The following is a 17377-nucleotide window of genomic DNA, read 5'->3' as shown; positions in this document are numbered from 1 at the left end:
AACAGTCGTTATGGATTAGGACTTTTGGGATTCTATGGATGCAATACAATCAATAATATAACTGAAGCTAATAACTTAGTTAGTTTTAGAATCAGTAATGACAACTCATCGATACCCCAAAAGTTGACAATTGAAATTCCATGTGGTGCTTATGAAATAGAAGAGATCAATGCCGTCATACAGAAACATATCATGTTCAGATTGTTTCATGATAAAAAACCAAATGATGTCGTTGCAGATGATATTTTCTATCTACACGCCAATAATAATACATTCAAATGTGAAATGCGATCCAAATATGAAATTGATCTGACACATCCAAATTCAATAGCAGAAATGATGGGGTTCGCTCATGAAATATTTCCACCAAATCAGATACATGAATCATCATTACCAATAAACATTACAACTGTGAGACTTATCCGCTTAGATTGCAATATAATATCTGGTTCATATATAAATGGTGAAGAATCCCACATTCTTTTCTCATTCGATATTGATGTTGAACCTGGCTACAATCTTACTAAAGAACCACACAGTATTATATATATGCCTGTCAGTCCAGAAGGTCGTCAATTGATTCACAACATTACAGTGCGTATTTTGGATGAAAAAAATAACCTTATCGATTTTGGAAGTGAAGAAGAGATTTTCATTATTTTGGAATTGAAGAAAATCGAATAACTGTTGTTATGGGTTTCATTTATAATAGACAAAATCGCATTGAACAATCCCAAACGAGTTGCACTATCAAAAAGAAAGGTGTGCATAAAAAGAAGCTCATTCCACAAGTGTATGCTAAACAGTTAGCACATAACGCTCTGTCTGTGAGTGATCTTAAATTTTTGAAATCGATTGGATTGAAAGTGAGAAAATAACAATGGTGCTCGAAACAAACAATGAAAAGTTGAATATATTCAATGAACCAGTGCTCGATCATTCTCTCATAAGTTTACATGAGCACACATATAAGCCCTATGGATCACCGCTATTCAGGAATTCGGATGAAATCAGAATTGCAATCAATAATCAAGATGTTATACTAGATATTGCCGAGAGCTTCATTTACATAGAAGGTAAATTCACCCCAAAGATGTAGCGAAAACATGCTATCTCTCGAATAATGCAATTGCATTTCTCTTTGACGAAATTCGTTATGAAATGGGAGGTGAACAAGTGGCTGTTGTTAGAAAACCTGGGATAACATCTACAATGAAAACCATGATATCATTTGGACAATCTCATGCTAACACATTATTGACATCTGGTTGGGGACTTTCACAATTGAAGCAAGATATCTTGGATACAAACAGTCATGTTTTTAGTGGAAAACTACCACTGAAATATTTGATGGGTTTTGCTGAAGATTACAACAAAAGTATCTTGAATGCCAAACAGGAATTGATTTTGATTATCGCTCGATCATTCAAAAACTCATATATAGGTGAGGTTGATGCTGATTTGGAAATAAATAAAATCGAATGGAAAATAAGGCATATTGTACCAGATGATAAACACAAGCTCAAACTTTTGAGTAGAATAAACAAAAGCGGTCTGAATGCCAAAATCAAGTTGGCGTATCGTATGTGGGACCTCTATGAACTACCATCATTACGTGGGACTTCTTCAGACATATGGGCCATCAAAACAACTAACGCATTGGAAACTCCTCGTTTTGTCATCATCGCATTCCAAAGTACTACCACATCTGAAGATAGAACACAAGATATTACAAAATTCACAACTGCTGATATCAATAGTATTCGAGTATACTTGAATTCTGAAGTTTATCCATATGAGCGTTGGAATTTGAATTTCGATAAAAAACTTGATGCTCCTGCTTATTATGCTTTTGAGAGTTTCCAGCGAAGTTATTATGATAAAGATATGAGTGAACCTCTGATGGACATTGGACAATTTAGAGAGAATCCACTATTCGTCATCGATTGTTCCCATCAACCGAATGCAACAAAATCATCAACTATTGATATAAAGATTGAGTTTGAGACGAGGAAGACCAAGTTTCCAGACAACACTAAAGTATATGCATTAATTTTGCATGATACAGTTTTAACATACAATGCATTGGATGGTTCAGTTCATAGCAGATATTGACACTTTTTTTTCACTCTATCATGTACTGTTTTATGATCTTTTTTTTTTTTTTATTTGTAACTGACTTATATCATGTATTGTATTTTATATCATATTTATTGTTTTGTAATCATTTTCTATTGTATTTCATCAGATTTAAATAAATAAAACATGAAAATAATACAAAGTTTTTTATTTGACATTATTTATGATTCACAGGAACATACAGACTATCTAAAATAACTTCTTCCTCATAATCATCATTTTCGCGACCATCTTCAATTTCCTCTCGATTTTCATCATTCAATTCAAAGTGATGAATAATCCATTCTGGCAAGTATGGTTGGAGGCTATACAGGAATCTTCTTAGGTTCAGTTCAATCATAACCTCACAAAGTTGCCACAATTCCAATTCATTATCCAAAAATTTGTTGCAAACTTCTGCACCACTCCAATAGTTCTCAGCATCACGAAGGCATAATTCGATTTGTTTTTCATCATAGCATACACTCATATCATAAACGCTTGCATGTTCGGCTCCATCACCCAACACCTTCAATTTAGACGACAAATGTTGAACCGATGATTTGAGATCTACAATATCGACCCAATCTTGACTTGCGTACTGCATCCACATCTTTAAATGGTGGAACTGAAATCGAACAAAAAAAAAAAAACAATAAGCAACCTCCAATTTTTCAGTGATATAATACTCACATTCCCATTTTACTTGTAGTTACAAAGTGAGTGTATTCAACTAAGTTAGTAATGTTTATATTTCCATATAATTATCATCTAATATATGAATATTAATAAAACAATAAGAAATTCATTATAATTACTATTATTATTCAATCATATTGAATTTGACTAGAGTTATCGTTTTCACACCAAAAAAAACTTTGTAAGCTATGACCTAAAGAAATTCACTATAAATTATTACTATTATTCAATCATATTGAATTTGACTAGAGATCGCGTTTTCATGCCAGCAAAACTTTGTTGGCTCTGTCCTAAATACATCATCGTATATTTACCACCTGATGAGTTGATACAAGATATATCGTCATCACTGAATTGCAACGAAATACGTTTTGGTAGCCATGTTTTAAATAATTTATCATTGCTCACATCTTGCAAAGTTAATAAAATTGATTTACCAAATCGTGTAGAATAAGTTGACATATTTTTAATTATGTACACTTCATCAATTGGCAATGATGATAAGGCCTTTTGCTCTAGTATTTCAACCTCCTGTACAATCAAATTATTAATTTTATTCAAGTCTACTTTTGAAACGGACATGATGAAAATATATATGAAAATATAAACAATTTCCAACAGACAAATACACTCACCGTCTTCCTTCTATTACGAACTGAATAACACTCTACCAATTGCTAACTGCTGCAGATATATTCGTCTACTGATTTCATAGTGTGCCAGGCATTTCTTTTATATTAAACAGTGTGAGTCACCCCCACCATGAAACCGTGAAAGATTCACATTGCTAGTTGCTATCCACTAGAGATGCCTGACGTCACAGCCAAGCCCATCTCCCAACTTGATGCGATAACAGTTGCCGGTACGAGCAAGCAGTGGTCGTTGCGGTCTCGGAGAGGGTAGACGCTAGGCAAACAGTCCTCGGCTGCCGTTGTGTCACCATGGATAGCGGGGCTAGAGCGAACCTTCATCGCTTCAGGAGAGGTGAGGGCAGACCGATGAATACGCATTACTCTGCCACACGTCGTGGAGTGAACATGTCGCTCTCTAGCCGTTGAACGGTTATTGCTGTGACGTCACTCCACTACTAACTTGGTGCCCTAACACCGATGGAGCATTTATTACTTGGAGGATCTTCGAAGTATGCAGACGTATGTTTGTACATAGACAAACAAGCACATGATGAAACCCTGTACCGTGCATTCTCCTACACACACACATAAACACACAAAATCTCATATGAAAAAAAAATCTGAACGATCCATGCACCAGACACTTCAAGGTCACAATGCCTTGACTTCACTGCACAACAAAAAAACTTCACCAAACAACAACCAATAAAAAAAGCAATTAATACGTCATAGTGGTGGGGGGAGGCCGAGAATCAGCTGTAAACAACTACTGGAATGACTGGGTGAAATTATTCAATTGCAAGTGAAATATCAAGGTCCTTTATTCCCTCAAAACGTTTCCAATAGACTGCGAACATACAATATAAAAACAAAGGTAGCAACATAAAAAACATTGTTATTTCTTACTGAAATAAATAATATGGATATACCGGGTGATTAAATAGGTACATTTTCAATAACAGTATATCACAGTAAAGGATAATTTAATTCTCCATTTAGTTCAAATTGAAGTGAAGTGAAGTATTTGCAAAAATGCACAGCTAACCTGGGTGAGGATCAATACAATTTATACTGTCGTTCACAGTGAGGTGTATACCCAACCGATTATAGGACAATCTACTATGGTGGTGGTTCCGGGTTCGATATTTTCCACTATGATCTCTATTAGTGTTTCCTCAGTCCTGTCAGGAACTAGAACTGGGACTAAATAATCGAAAAAGCATCTGATAGTACCCACCCTTGTCTGCCTCGATCCCTCCTAGGGTCGAGGAGTTCTAAGTTTGCGGCAACACTTGTTATCTTCAAGTGTTTGTAGGCAAACTTACAACATGCCGAAGACGCTTCATACGTCCTTGGAAAAAACTTCAAGGATAAATTAATCGACCTTGCCTGCCTGCAGGAACCACGAACAGGAAATACAGGCCGAGTAACCGGACTGAGCAATATTCCTGGTGAGGTCATAGCGTGCCCTGGGGTGAAACCCAGAGCATGTCTGGTCATCAGGAAAAGTATTTACCATTTTTTGCTTACAGGCTCCTGCACCCAAGACGTGGTAGCCATCCAAATTTCTCTATCGGGCAAGAAGGGTAAGACGAATTTTATCGCCTGCTTCACCTGCTCCGCTTACTTTCCGGGAGATTCGGATACTGTACCTCCTCTTGCTGTTTGACGACTTATTAACTATAGCAAAAGGAACAAAATACAAATAATAATGGGATGTGACGCCAATTCACACCATACAGCGTGGGGCAGCACGAATATAAACCGTAGGGGTGAGTTACTCTTTGATTATATACTAGGGGAAGGGCTGGCTGTAATTTATAAAGGCTCCGATCCAACTTTTGTCACTAGTAATAGGCAAGATGTATCAGATTTAACCATCAGCTTCACATTCTCTGACAACAAGATACACCATTGGTCTGTATCTACTGAATATTGAAACAGGTCTTAGATCAGTAGTAGAATATCGTGATTCAAAATCTACTGACCGGAGGGGGTATAAGAACTCCCTCCAATCGTACTTTGAGAACGGATTCAGTACTATTCACAGTTGTAATGATATGGATACAGTAGCGACGCAATTTCGCGAAGCAGTGATCTCATCCTATCATGAGAACTGTCCACTAAGGGTTAAAAGAGATAACCGCAACTCTTCTTGGTGGAACAAAAGCTTTGAAAGTAAAAGAAAAGAAGTTCGACGACTATTCAATCGAGCTAAAGAGTCAGGTAACTGGGAGCTTTATAAAATCACTCTAGAGGCAAAACGGCACTAGAGAGGCAAAACGGGAGTCTTGGAAGAAGTTCTGTGAGAGTATCTCTGATTTTCCTTGCAGCGCAAGCATTTCCAAGATTCTCTCTAGAGAGCCGACTGCTGAAATTGGGTCGCTTGAACGACCCGATGGAACATTTACGACCTCTAGTGAAGAAACGTTCGAGCTTTTGATAGAAAACCACTTTTCTGGAAATCTGACTCTTGATAACAACAGACCGCCCATCTTCGAGGGCGCTAAACGCCCAAAAAAAACGACTGGGACGTCGCAAAAAAGGTTATCACAGTACCGGCAGTTGAATGGGCTATCAAGTCTTTTCAGCCCTTCAAATCTCCTGGAGAGGATGGTATATTTCCAGCTCTTCTTCAAAACGGACTAGAAATAATTTTACCTATTCTCACAAATTTGTATAGAGCTAGTCTAGCGTGGAACTATATACCACCCAGTTGGTTGGCAGCAAGGGTGGTATAAATACCTAAAATGGGCCGGAGAGGCTCACACCAAATCGATATGACCAATCAGCCTTAAATCCTTCCTGCTGAAAGGACTTGACATGATACTGGATCAGGAGGGTAGCATTATATGCATCCCCCCTGAATAACCACCAGTATGCTTATCAAACCGGCAAATCGACGGAGTTCAGCGTTAAACAACCTCGTTGAGGAAATCTCCCAATCCCTTGACAACAAGGAGATTGCGATTGCTGTATTTCTTGATTTCGAAGGAGCATTCGACAATGCACTACCTAAATCAATAGGATTGTCTCTGGCTAGAAAGGGTATAGAATCGACGATAACTGGCTGAATCTATGCCATGCTAGTAAACAGAAGTTCAACTACGACTCTTCAAGGCGTAGCTATCAGGTTTAGGGTCACCAGGGGCTGCCCTCAAGTTGGGGTACTATCTCCCCTTCTGTGGTCGCTCCTGGTGGATAGTCTGCTTGATGCCCTCGACAGAAGGAAAGTTGATCTGCAAGCTTATGCAGATGACTTTGTCATCCTGACATGGTATACGTCGGGAAGGGTAGCTTGTAATATCCTCCAAAGCGCGTTGGACATTGTTTACAGTTGGTGCCTGATGAAGCAGATGTCTGTCAACCCCATCAAAACTATGTTAATCCCCTCCATCAAAAGAAGTAAATTGGGCGATCTAACGCCACTTTTCCTCAATGGTGTGGTCATTCCATTTGGAACGGTGGTGAAATATCTTGGCGTTGTCCTTGATGAAAGACTCACCTGGAACACTTATTTGGAAAAAGTTTTACACAAAGCCATACTGTCTCTATGGACATGTCGGAGGATTCGTGGTTAAACTTGGGGTTTAAGTCAAATTCAAATTCAAATTCAAATTTATTGCATCCATATCCTATTAACAAGAAATAGATCGGATTAGTCCAAGTTCACAAATTAAATTGTGTCTGATGAATATATACAAATAAAATGACATACATAAATATTGGTTAAAAAAACAAAATTACATTCTTGAATATTATGAAACATCGAGTCAAAAACCGAATTTGAATCGGGTATTTCAGTGATGCATACTTCACCGCCTGTGAAAAATCACACAAAGATAAAGCAAGATTTGAAGAAATATGAGAAGGTCAGTACTGAAAGTCACTTACGACAAAAAAGTTCGAATTCACGGAGGGAGTAAAAGCATCCTTCGGCCAGTACTTTCTTTAATTTGCATTTTTTGCAACACAAACACTCTTTGTAGTTACGATACTCTATGAAATAGCGGAGTACCCCAGTGCATAGTAAACTTCAAGCAGACAATCTCGTTCCAGCATGTTTTGGAGTGTGGTGACCACATAAAAACATTTGTTTAGCTTGCCACAAACTACATCGACATGCGAGTTCCATAATAGGTTGCAGTCGAATTGTGTTCCTAAGAACTTCACCATTATAGATGGCTCAATTGACACTCCTCCAAATGAGAGCGGTAAATGCAGAGGTGTTCTATGTTTGCTACAAAACTCTATATATTCCGTCTTATTATGATTAATCATAAGTTTATTTTTAAAGCACCAGTCCGTAAACTCTTTTAGGATTGTGTTGACCTTCTCAGATAGTCTTACAGATGAAGTATCTGACACAGTGATGCAAGTATCATCTGCGTACATAAGCACCCTTCCTTGAGATATGTGAATGGGAAGGTCGTTAATGGAAATGAGGAAAATTAGAGGACCGAGTATGCTTCCCGGCGGTGTACCAATATCTGTTTCAAATTCCTCCGAGATGACGTCATCAATCTTAACAATAAACTTTCTTCGTTTGAGGAAGGACACGATCCACTCATTGATTGGGCCGCGGACACCAAGGTTATTCAATTTATCAGATATGAAAGAAATATCGACCGAGTCGAAAGCTCTAGTTAGATCAAAGAAAATTGAGATCACAAATTCGCCAGAGTCCATTTTGTTGTTGACATATTGAACAAATTCAATCGTGCTTGTTTCAGTTGATATACCACTACGGAATTCATGCTGATTGTCACATAATACTTGATATGTGTTGAGGAAATTTGTGATTCTATTGGCCAATACTTTCTCTATCAGTTTAGAAAAAATGCTTAGTGAAGCGATTGGTCTATATTTCTCAATATTACTTGAATCGCCTTTTTTAAAAATAAGAATTATAGAGGCTAATTTGAGGCTAGAGGGAAATTTGCCTTGCAATACGGACAGATTGATAATATGCTCGAAAGCTGGTGCAATTATATCACTGGTGTCTTTAATTACTGAAATGGGAATTTCGTCCGAACCTCGGTAATGAGTTTATGATCTCAAGTATTTCGTCCTTTGTGACGGGTTCAAAAAACATTGATGCAGGATTGAATTCACCTGTGGTACATTGTGTGGAAAACTGTTGACCAAAATGTTCATTCAATTTATCAGTTATCACTGTTGATAAATATCGTCCAAACACAGGGGCCATGTTTTCTGGTTCGGTTAGGACTTCGTTTTTAAAATAATTTCAGATATTTTGTTAGATTCATGTTTTCCTTTAACTTTTTTTACAATGTGCCAAAGTGTTTTTGTTTTGTTATCCGATTCACTTATGATTGCTTTATAATGCGATTTTTTTTTGAAAGAAATTTTCTTATCAATATTCCTCCTCAGTAATTTATACTTTTCTTTTGCCGTTACATCGTCTGTCCTCTTGCGTAACCAATCTAAATCCTTCAACCTTTCTCTCATTTGATTTAGTTCATGTGAAAATTTGATTTTTTCACTTTTCACAGAAATTTTTTTTTTTTAGTTTTTTCTGGAAACGAGCCATTGAAACACCAAAGAAAATCATTCATGTAGTTGTCAAATATGATATCAATATCGTTGACGTGACTGGTATCGAAATTAATTTTAGCAAGTAAATATCTGAACTCGTTTCTGGAGTTCTGATCAATTTTTCTGTAAGAATATTTTTCTACATTCATTACTGAATTGAGAACCGAGGACAAGCGACAGGTAGCGATTTGTCCGTGATGATCAGAGATACCCGGGTCAAGATTAGTGGTTTTAATTAATTCAGGTCCCAAAAAAATCCATTGGAATTATGTGATGATTGTCAGACCAACGATCACTTATGGTGCAATTGCTTGGTGACCGAAGGCTTTACATAAAACGGCCCAAGTGAAGCTCTCTGGCTCACAGAGACAGGCTTGTCTGGCTATCAGTGGTGCCATCAGTATCACACCGTCAGCGGCCATGGAGATCCTTCTAGATCTACCTCCTCTCCACATTTTTCTGGAAAGAGAGGCTAGATGGACTGCATACAGACTTGTGCACATTGCCAATTGCACAAATCAATTCAATGCAGACTGCAACAGACTGTTGGTTGACATTAGAAGTCAAAGCATTCTGGAAATGACCTCTGACTTTATGCCTCCAACTGTCAACTATGAACTGCCTCATAAAGTACTATTCACGAGTAGAAAGGAATGGATCCTGGGGGAGAAGGGAATATTAAGAGCAAATAGTTGTTGGTTCAAGGATGGATCAAAAACACCTTCCGGTTCTGGTGCAGGTATTTTCAGTCGCAGACCCAAGACAGAGTTATCTACCTGCCTAGGAACTCATGCGACTGTATTTCAAGCGGAAATTTACGAAATTGAATTGTGTGCGGAGAGATTGGGTGAATCCAACCTCACTCACAAGTCAATAAAAATATTCTCGGACAGTCAAGCGGCGTTGGAAGCTCTTGGCTTTTACGGAGCAATGTCTAAATTGGTAGCAAACTGCAAAAAAGACTCTCCTCAATAGGAAAACTAAACATATTGTCTCTGGTCTGGATTCCTGACCATACTGGCCTGGAAGGCAATGAAGCTGCTGACTCTCTTGCAAAGAAGGGTGCTGCAAGCGGCTTCATTGGACCAGAATCTGTCATTGGCATCGCTTTGGGCTTTGCCAAACAAACACTAAACACCTGGATGGCAAGAAGAGTTTTGGACTTCTGGCAGAATCTTCCAGGATTGGCTCACTCCAAGGCGTTTATTCACCCTTCGAAGCTTGATTCCAATTAGTTGTTGGACTACAGTAGAGATGAACTACGATGTCTAACAGGCCTTGCAGGTCACTGTCATTTGAATCATCACATTCAGAGACTCGGACTGTCGGAAGACAGTGTGTGTCGCCTTCATCTGGAAAATGATGAAACTGCAGAGCATATACTTTGTTCCTGCCCCGCTGGGGACCGAATCAGGTTCTGTGAGTTCGGCAGATCCGTACTCTCACCATCTGACCTGAAAGACCACTCACCTCACAAACTAATTGGCTTCGTTAATAAGTTGGGTTGTGGAATTGGCCGCGGTGGTAGTGCGCCCGACCGTGGGTTCGATTCCCGCTTCGACCAGATATTTTTCTCGAGAGAATTTATCTGGTTGAAGCTGGAATGAATCTGCAACCGTATTAGGAACCACACGTTAAAAGATGAGACCTCGTTAGTCCTCAGCTCACACAAGTTCTCAACTTCTGAGAGTTGTCGTTCGTATGGGGGCGACAGCTGATTAACGAAAAAAGAGATTTTTTTAAACAGATTTATCCGAGTGTGAATGGGTGTGAGCTACAATAAACCCTTATGGGTTACGGTGGAGGGTCGAATAGACCCACTCACTTTAGACCTACCTACACACCTACCCACTTTTTCCTTTCATCATATTGACCGTTCTCTTTGGCGTGACATAAAGTCACTTCCGTTTCCTTGTTAAGTAATCAAGCTCAGCTCGGAGGATATAATGCAGCTATGAAATAGTTTGAGAGCTTCATATTTTTGAAACCTACAAAAGTGGGTGGCATGAGGGTTTGCTGGTCAAACTTCGATGTTATGGCTTGTCGGATCATTTTTGTGTATGGCTCTCCAGTTACCTAAAAGAACGTTTCCTGAAAGTGGCCGTCAATGAATCTATCTCGAATACTTTTACCATAAACGCTGGTGTTTCCTAGGAATACATATCGTCTCCAACCTTCTTTTGGAGACGAATTCAATATATTGCTTGACTGACGACAGCACACTTGTCTCGTTGTTATTCCATTTGGATTCCAGGACATCGACTGCGGAAGCGCATCTTCACCGGCAGCAAGAAGTTGCATATCTCAATGAGGATATAGAGGTGATTTCGTATTGGGGTGAAAGTAACCAGGTTCAATTCAATGCCACGAAAACCCAGGCATCGGTTTTCTCCAAAAACATAAATGTCACCGAAACGGATATAATAATGTCAGAACAGACAATTTCGCTTTCTGCGTCGATAAGTTTATTGGGGGTTGGAAGGTACACCAATATATCTTGGCACAATCATGTCGCTGGAATTGCAAAGGCTGCTTCTCAAAATCTTTATGTGGAATGAACTTCCTCAGAACGTTTTTCCATATGAATTTAATCTCCAACGATTCAATTTCAACGTGAATCGCTACTTTGGCACAACCGCCGCTTTCAAAGCGCCTCATGAATTTTCTTGTAGTGCTTGTGTTTTGTCCTTGAAAAAAATCCATTAGTAACAAGCCAAAATTTTTCGCTCCCAAAAATTATTTTATTCTAAAAATATATCTCTTTCAATTCGAACTATTGATAATATTTTGTTTTCTTCATGTCCAATTATATCATTGAGTGGAAATTTCTCTCAATTTCAGTGATTCATCTAGTTATGGCTTCCGTATTGATATTCTTTGACAATGTGCCAAAACACATAGACATCGCGAATATGTATATCAATTTCTCTTTTATAAGTAACAAATAATATATTCTTCAGATTATATGATTTTCTTTCATAAAGGTTAATCGAATCTATGCGGTATAGGTTTCAGTTAATTGCCTCCGTAACTGATGTCAAAATCAGCATTTCTAACTACCCTCGATATTTCTGATTAAATTGATAAGTTGTTTTCGTTGTTCATTTTGCTAGAAAGTATTTAACGATGAAACCGCGAGTTTTCTCATTTTGATGATCGTACAGAATGTTTTTGACACTGTTGAGGACATTGCGGGAAAGCGGTTGGTTTTTATTTCAGGTACAGATATTTATGAACTTCATCACATATGTGGTCCCTACACTGAATCCCTCGAAACACAGACTCCACTGTTTAAAAAAAAATCGATATTTTGTTCATAATATAAATTCAAGAAATTTAAAGAAACACTCAATTTTTTTTAAATGAAATTGTCTACTCAACAGGGTATTTTCTAACTACGGTACGAAACTTTAGATAATGATTCGATAGATCGTTTTGAGAGAAAAGTTTCTATGAACCGGTATTTGTGAAATATCATAAAACTACTTATACCGATTCAGTTGCAATTGGCTACAGTCATTTGAAGTAATAAGGCGCTTATGTAGCCCAAACCAGATGGAATTTATTGAGTTCAGTGGCATTTCAGTGGATACTAGAGCTAACAAAATTGAGAAAAAAATAACGCCACTGACTCTTTGTGGTGCTTCACTGTTTTAGATTAGGCTACTGAAAATTCAACTTTTTCCTGGCTTGTGTTGTCTTCATATCAAGCTTCCTGGTCGAGAAAAAACATCACGTCTAAAAACTATCCATGGACAACATAAAATAAAAAACAAAAATAAATAATAAACAATTTCGATCTCAAAGTAAATGAGCAATATGTCCATATTCTGATAAAATACACGACTGCAATCGATTTGTCAGGGATCGTTCAACACGTTCTAAAATACCTGGAGTGTATTCCTTATGACATTGCAATTGCCAATTATTCGATTCCTCAAATCATTCACATCCAGTACAGGAGTTTTAAAAACAAGAGCCCTCAGATGACCCCATAAATAGAAATCTAGAGAATTCATATTAGAAGTGCGAGCTGGCCAGTTTTGAGGTCGAGCATAACCACATGTTGCCTATTGCAAGTACCGGCACTTCTTCTAACGAAATTGATGAATGATCTCGCAAAAAGTCCGTATAGGCTTCACCCTCTAGTCTCAAAAAATGGGTCAATTAGGTAGTCAACACTCATTTCTACTCAAACGTTTCGTAAACATTTTTGCTGAAAATGATTTTCTTTAATAAAGTGAGGATTTTCGTCGTCTCACAAACGGTCATTGTGTACGTTCATGAAGTGCATAAAACTTTCTCCTTCGGTAAATGATATATTTGGATTTTGGGCTGACTTCCAGCTGCAGTGCAATACTCCTGGTACTATTTGAAGGATCTTCTTATATCTAATCAAGTATAGCTTCCTCTAGTTCAGACGTTGTTACAGTTTCTAGTCATCCACCACCTGAATTTTCATTAAAACTCCCAGTTTCAAATAATCTTGCATATAGCGTTCTAAATGTTTCAGTTAAGCTATCTGTTCTGGTAAATTCTCCGTGCTTTTTGCGCATTTCCATTTCCTTATCCATGAAGAAAGTGCATGTCAGCTATTTCAGCATTGGGAATATTATTCATGATGGGAATCAATTCTAACTGACTACCCCGACTTTCACTGATATGACATGACTATCATGACTATTTCACTGATATGACTATCACTGTCAGCTGGTCTCCAGCTGGTGTTCATGATATGCAAAGTGGCTTCTTTTTTTTCTCAAAAACGAAGCTAGATATGCAGAAAACACAAGCGATAAAAAAAATGTGTTTTCAGTTGATTCATCTAATTCATCTGAAAAAATTAAGAGATTCAGCAAAAAGTGGCGTACTTTTTTCCCAATCTTGTTGGATTTAGTGTCCACTGAGGCTCCATTGGACCTAATAGTTCGAATCTCATTAGGGTTAAATAAGCGCCCTATTATTCCAAATAATTGTGGCAAATTTCAAGCAAATCGGTGTAAGCGTATTTATGATATTTTATAAATACCGTTTTTTGAAATTTCAACACCATGTATCTCTGAAACGAAGCAACTTCGGACATATGCTCATGAAAACTTTTTCTCTGAAAACGACCTAACGAATCACCCTCTGAAGTTTCGCATCGTAGTTAGGAAACACTCTGTATATTTTTTCTTTTTATATGTTGAAATCACCATTCCTGAAATCAGTTACAAATATAAGAAAATAGGTACAATGTCACCACATATTCAAAGTACTAGCAGCGTTTCTCAATGTTTTTTTCCAATTACTTCAATTGCTCTTTATCAATTATTTTCAAACAATGACTCTTTATTATGCAAAAATAACTCATATTTCTTTCAAATAAAGAGGATTATAACACTTTTTCACGAATGAAAGGCTAATGAAAAATTAAAAAAGCAGCAATTTTTGGAATGTCATATTCAGTTACCATTTTTTAATATTGAAGAGAGAACTTATTTCCAAACTAATTATGAGGAAACGGTCTCTATAAAAAAATCAATTATGAGCACTCCATATTTTACAACAATAATTATCGTGAAAAACTTTAGCTGCTATATATGTGTTTATTATATATGTGCTATATGTATGTTTTTTCATTGAAAATGGTTGACATCGCTGTCAATTTTGGGAGAAGGTACAACACAAATATTTTTATATACAGAAAAAAATAGTTATTTATGTATCAAGGGAATTAGGAGGGCCTTAATTACCGATGGCAAAGTTTGCGTCCCGAGGGCCTCTGGCCCGAGGGACAGCAATTGCCTGAGGTTATTAAGGCTCATTAATTCCCGTGGTACATAGATAATTTTATTTCTGACCGTTTTCAATAAAATTTTGTTCATTTTTGAAACGGAAAATTTACCAATTCATTACCTTCCCGGTATATTTGAATCAGGTACCGTTGATTATAGTAGAGTTTTCTTGTTGCTAGGTTGTTGCTATGTTACTTGTTTATAAACAGAACTTTGTTATCAAGCTGTGTTTGTGGTGAAAACGTGTTTTCTACCCCAAATATAATGGAGGATATTTTGAAAAAAGCTGAACAAGCAAGAGAATCATTAATTCCATCGAAAAGTGAAGCCGTATACCAAAAAGAATACAAGATATATCTGGACTGGCTGACACGGAAAAATGTTATGCCAAAAGATGTCACTGAAACTGTATTTCTGGCATATTTTCAAGAACTGGTAAGGAATTTTCTATGTTTTTCGGTAGATTTGGTAGTAATTGTGTTTATTCGTTTCAGTCAGAAACGTATAGTCCGAATTCTTTATGGACTAAATGGTCAATGCTAAAATCGATGGTGACTATACATGAGAAACGAGATATCACCAAGTTCAATGAACTACAGGCTTTTTTGAAACGAAAGAGTAAGAGTTATAAGACGAAAAAGTCTGCTGTTTTATCTCCTGAAGATGTTATCAGATTCCTAAAGGACGCTCCTAATGATATTCATTTATTGCATAAGGTAATTTTTTTCTTATTTTCCTTTTTGTGTGTATTTATTTCCTTTTTTTTGTTATAGGTTGTTTTGATTATGGGTTATTTTGGAGGATGCAGAAGTCAGGAACTTTTGAATATGAAGATATCGGATATAGAGGACCGGGATTCCGTTATGGTAGTGAACGTACCGGAAAGTAAAACTGGTGTATCGAAGAAATTTACAGTTGTGGATGAAAAAGAGTTCTCCGCTTTGCCTTTATTAAGACTTTATATGTCTTTGCGTCCTAAAGGTATTGAACGATTTTTTTGAGCTTCCGACAAAATAAATGTACATCTCAGCCAATTGGAAAAAACATGTTTGGGAAAATCCCCAGCAAAATCGCAATGTATTTAGGATTGCCAAACTCATCTTCCTATACGGGACATTGCCTTCGTCGCACTTCTGCTACTGCTCTAGCCAATGCAGGAGCAACTATGACTAACTTAAAAAGACACGGAGGTTGGAAAAGTTCCACGGTGGCGGAGGGGTATTTGGAGGATAGCATCGAATTGAGAAATAAAACGGCGCGTATGTTGTCTACTTTGTCATCAGAAGAGGCAGGTACCTCGACTGTAGTGAACAGAAGCTCCAGCCATACAAAAGAAGAAATTGTTTCCAGTGGCGGAAGAAATTTTCAGGGAACATTTCAAAATTGTACATTTATTATTTGTAATGACGTGAATAAATAAAATATGGTTCAGTTTTCATTTCTATTTATTTTTATTTGTGAAAGGTAGAGGGAATTATAAAATCTATAATGTCCCAAGGGAGTTATGACCCTCTTTATTGATAGCGTAACTATGACGATATAAGCTTATAATATCCCGGTCAAAAATAAAACTTTTTTTATCTACCTGAGAGTCTAGTTACTCTTTCGACTTTCACTCTCATAATCAGAATTGTTTTCATTCAGAAACATCACAAGATGATATGAATCTAACCATAATCATATCGAAAAAACTCAGGTGAATTGAATAATTTTACGTCGATTTGTAGATCGTACGGGGATACTGTTCGTAAAATATTAATGTTTAGTAAAAAAATTTAGCCAACTTGACGTTTAACAGCATAATTACCGTTTTTACAGCAAATGATTGTGCTCATTCTTCGGTTCAACATGTCAAGTTCGCACAATTCTGTTTTATCAATTATGTTAATGAGTATTTGTAGATTTCCGATTAGAAAGCCGTTACATTTCCTGAACGAATCTCGACTTTCCCGTTTGTTATTTATTCATACCGGGGTAATTTTGAAAAGATGTGGATTATTTTATGAACTTTTTGCATGTTAATGAATTTCCGAAGGAACTTCCGAACGCTAAAACTAATTTGAAATTGGTAATTTTTATAAAATGATTTAACTTTTGATCTTCATTTACATATTTTATCGGGATAAAATCTAAAATATGGAAGCGTTCGTCAATAATAAGTGAAGTGAAACCAATATAACTTCACGAGATGAGTATGAGTATGAGTATGATGTATGTTGGATATAAGAGTATATTCAGAAATAAGAAATAACAGTTTGACTGTATTACATGCCGCAGGAAATTAATGTTGAAGATACGGTTCTGCGCGATAGGACTGGGTTTTCTTTAAGGGAAATGCATTTCCTTCAAGAAACTTAAATTTTGCAGATTTCTAACCCTATAAGACTCCAAACAAATTTTGTACTATCAGTTTCCTTCAAATAAAGAATTATTATCGCAAAACAGTTATTATTCACTGGGGCTGATTAGATGTAGTTCAAATTAGACGGGTACTGATTTTTTTTTTGGAAAAAACACAAGCAACACAGAAAAATCCCCAAGGTGCTCTAAGAGCAGTGCTATGCGAAAGCAGCAATTCACATTAGATTCGAA

At 37.0% G+C, this 17377-nt stretch overlaps 1 protein-coding gene across 1 annotated transcript; it reads left to right on the top strand.

Moving 5' to 3' along the window:
- Positions 1-14885: 14885 nt before the first annotated feature.
- Positions 14886-16238, top strand: LOC141485163 (uncharacterized). The gene is made up of 3 exons (XM_074181306.1): positions 14886-15220; positions 15280-15501; positions 15559-16238. The coding sequence occupies exons 1-3, from the start codon at positions 15050-15052 to the stop codon at positions 15784-15786; spliced, it is 621 nt and encodes a 206-aa protein (XP_074037407.1). The 5' UTR covers positions 14886-15049; the 3' UTR covers positions 15787-16238.
- Positions 16239-17377: the final 1139 nt, after the last annotated feature.

This window comes from Leptinotarsa decemlineata, unplaced genomic scaffold (assembly GCF_025532065.1).
Source record: "Leptinotarsa decemlineata unplaced genomic scaffold, Ldec_3_MD MMD2_tig00026307_RagTag_RagTag, whole genome shotgun sequence".
NCBI lineage: Eukaryota > Metazoa > Arthropoda > Insecta > Coleoptera > Chrysomelidae > Leptinotarsa > Leptinotarsa decemlineata.
This window is presented reverse-complemented; position numbering and strand designations above follow the sequence as displayed.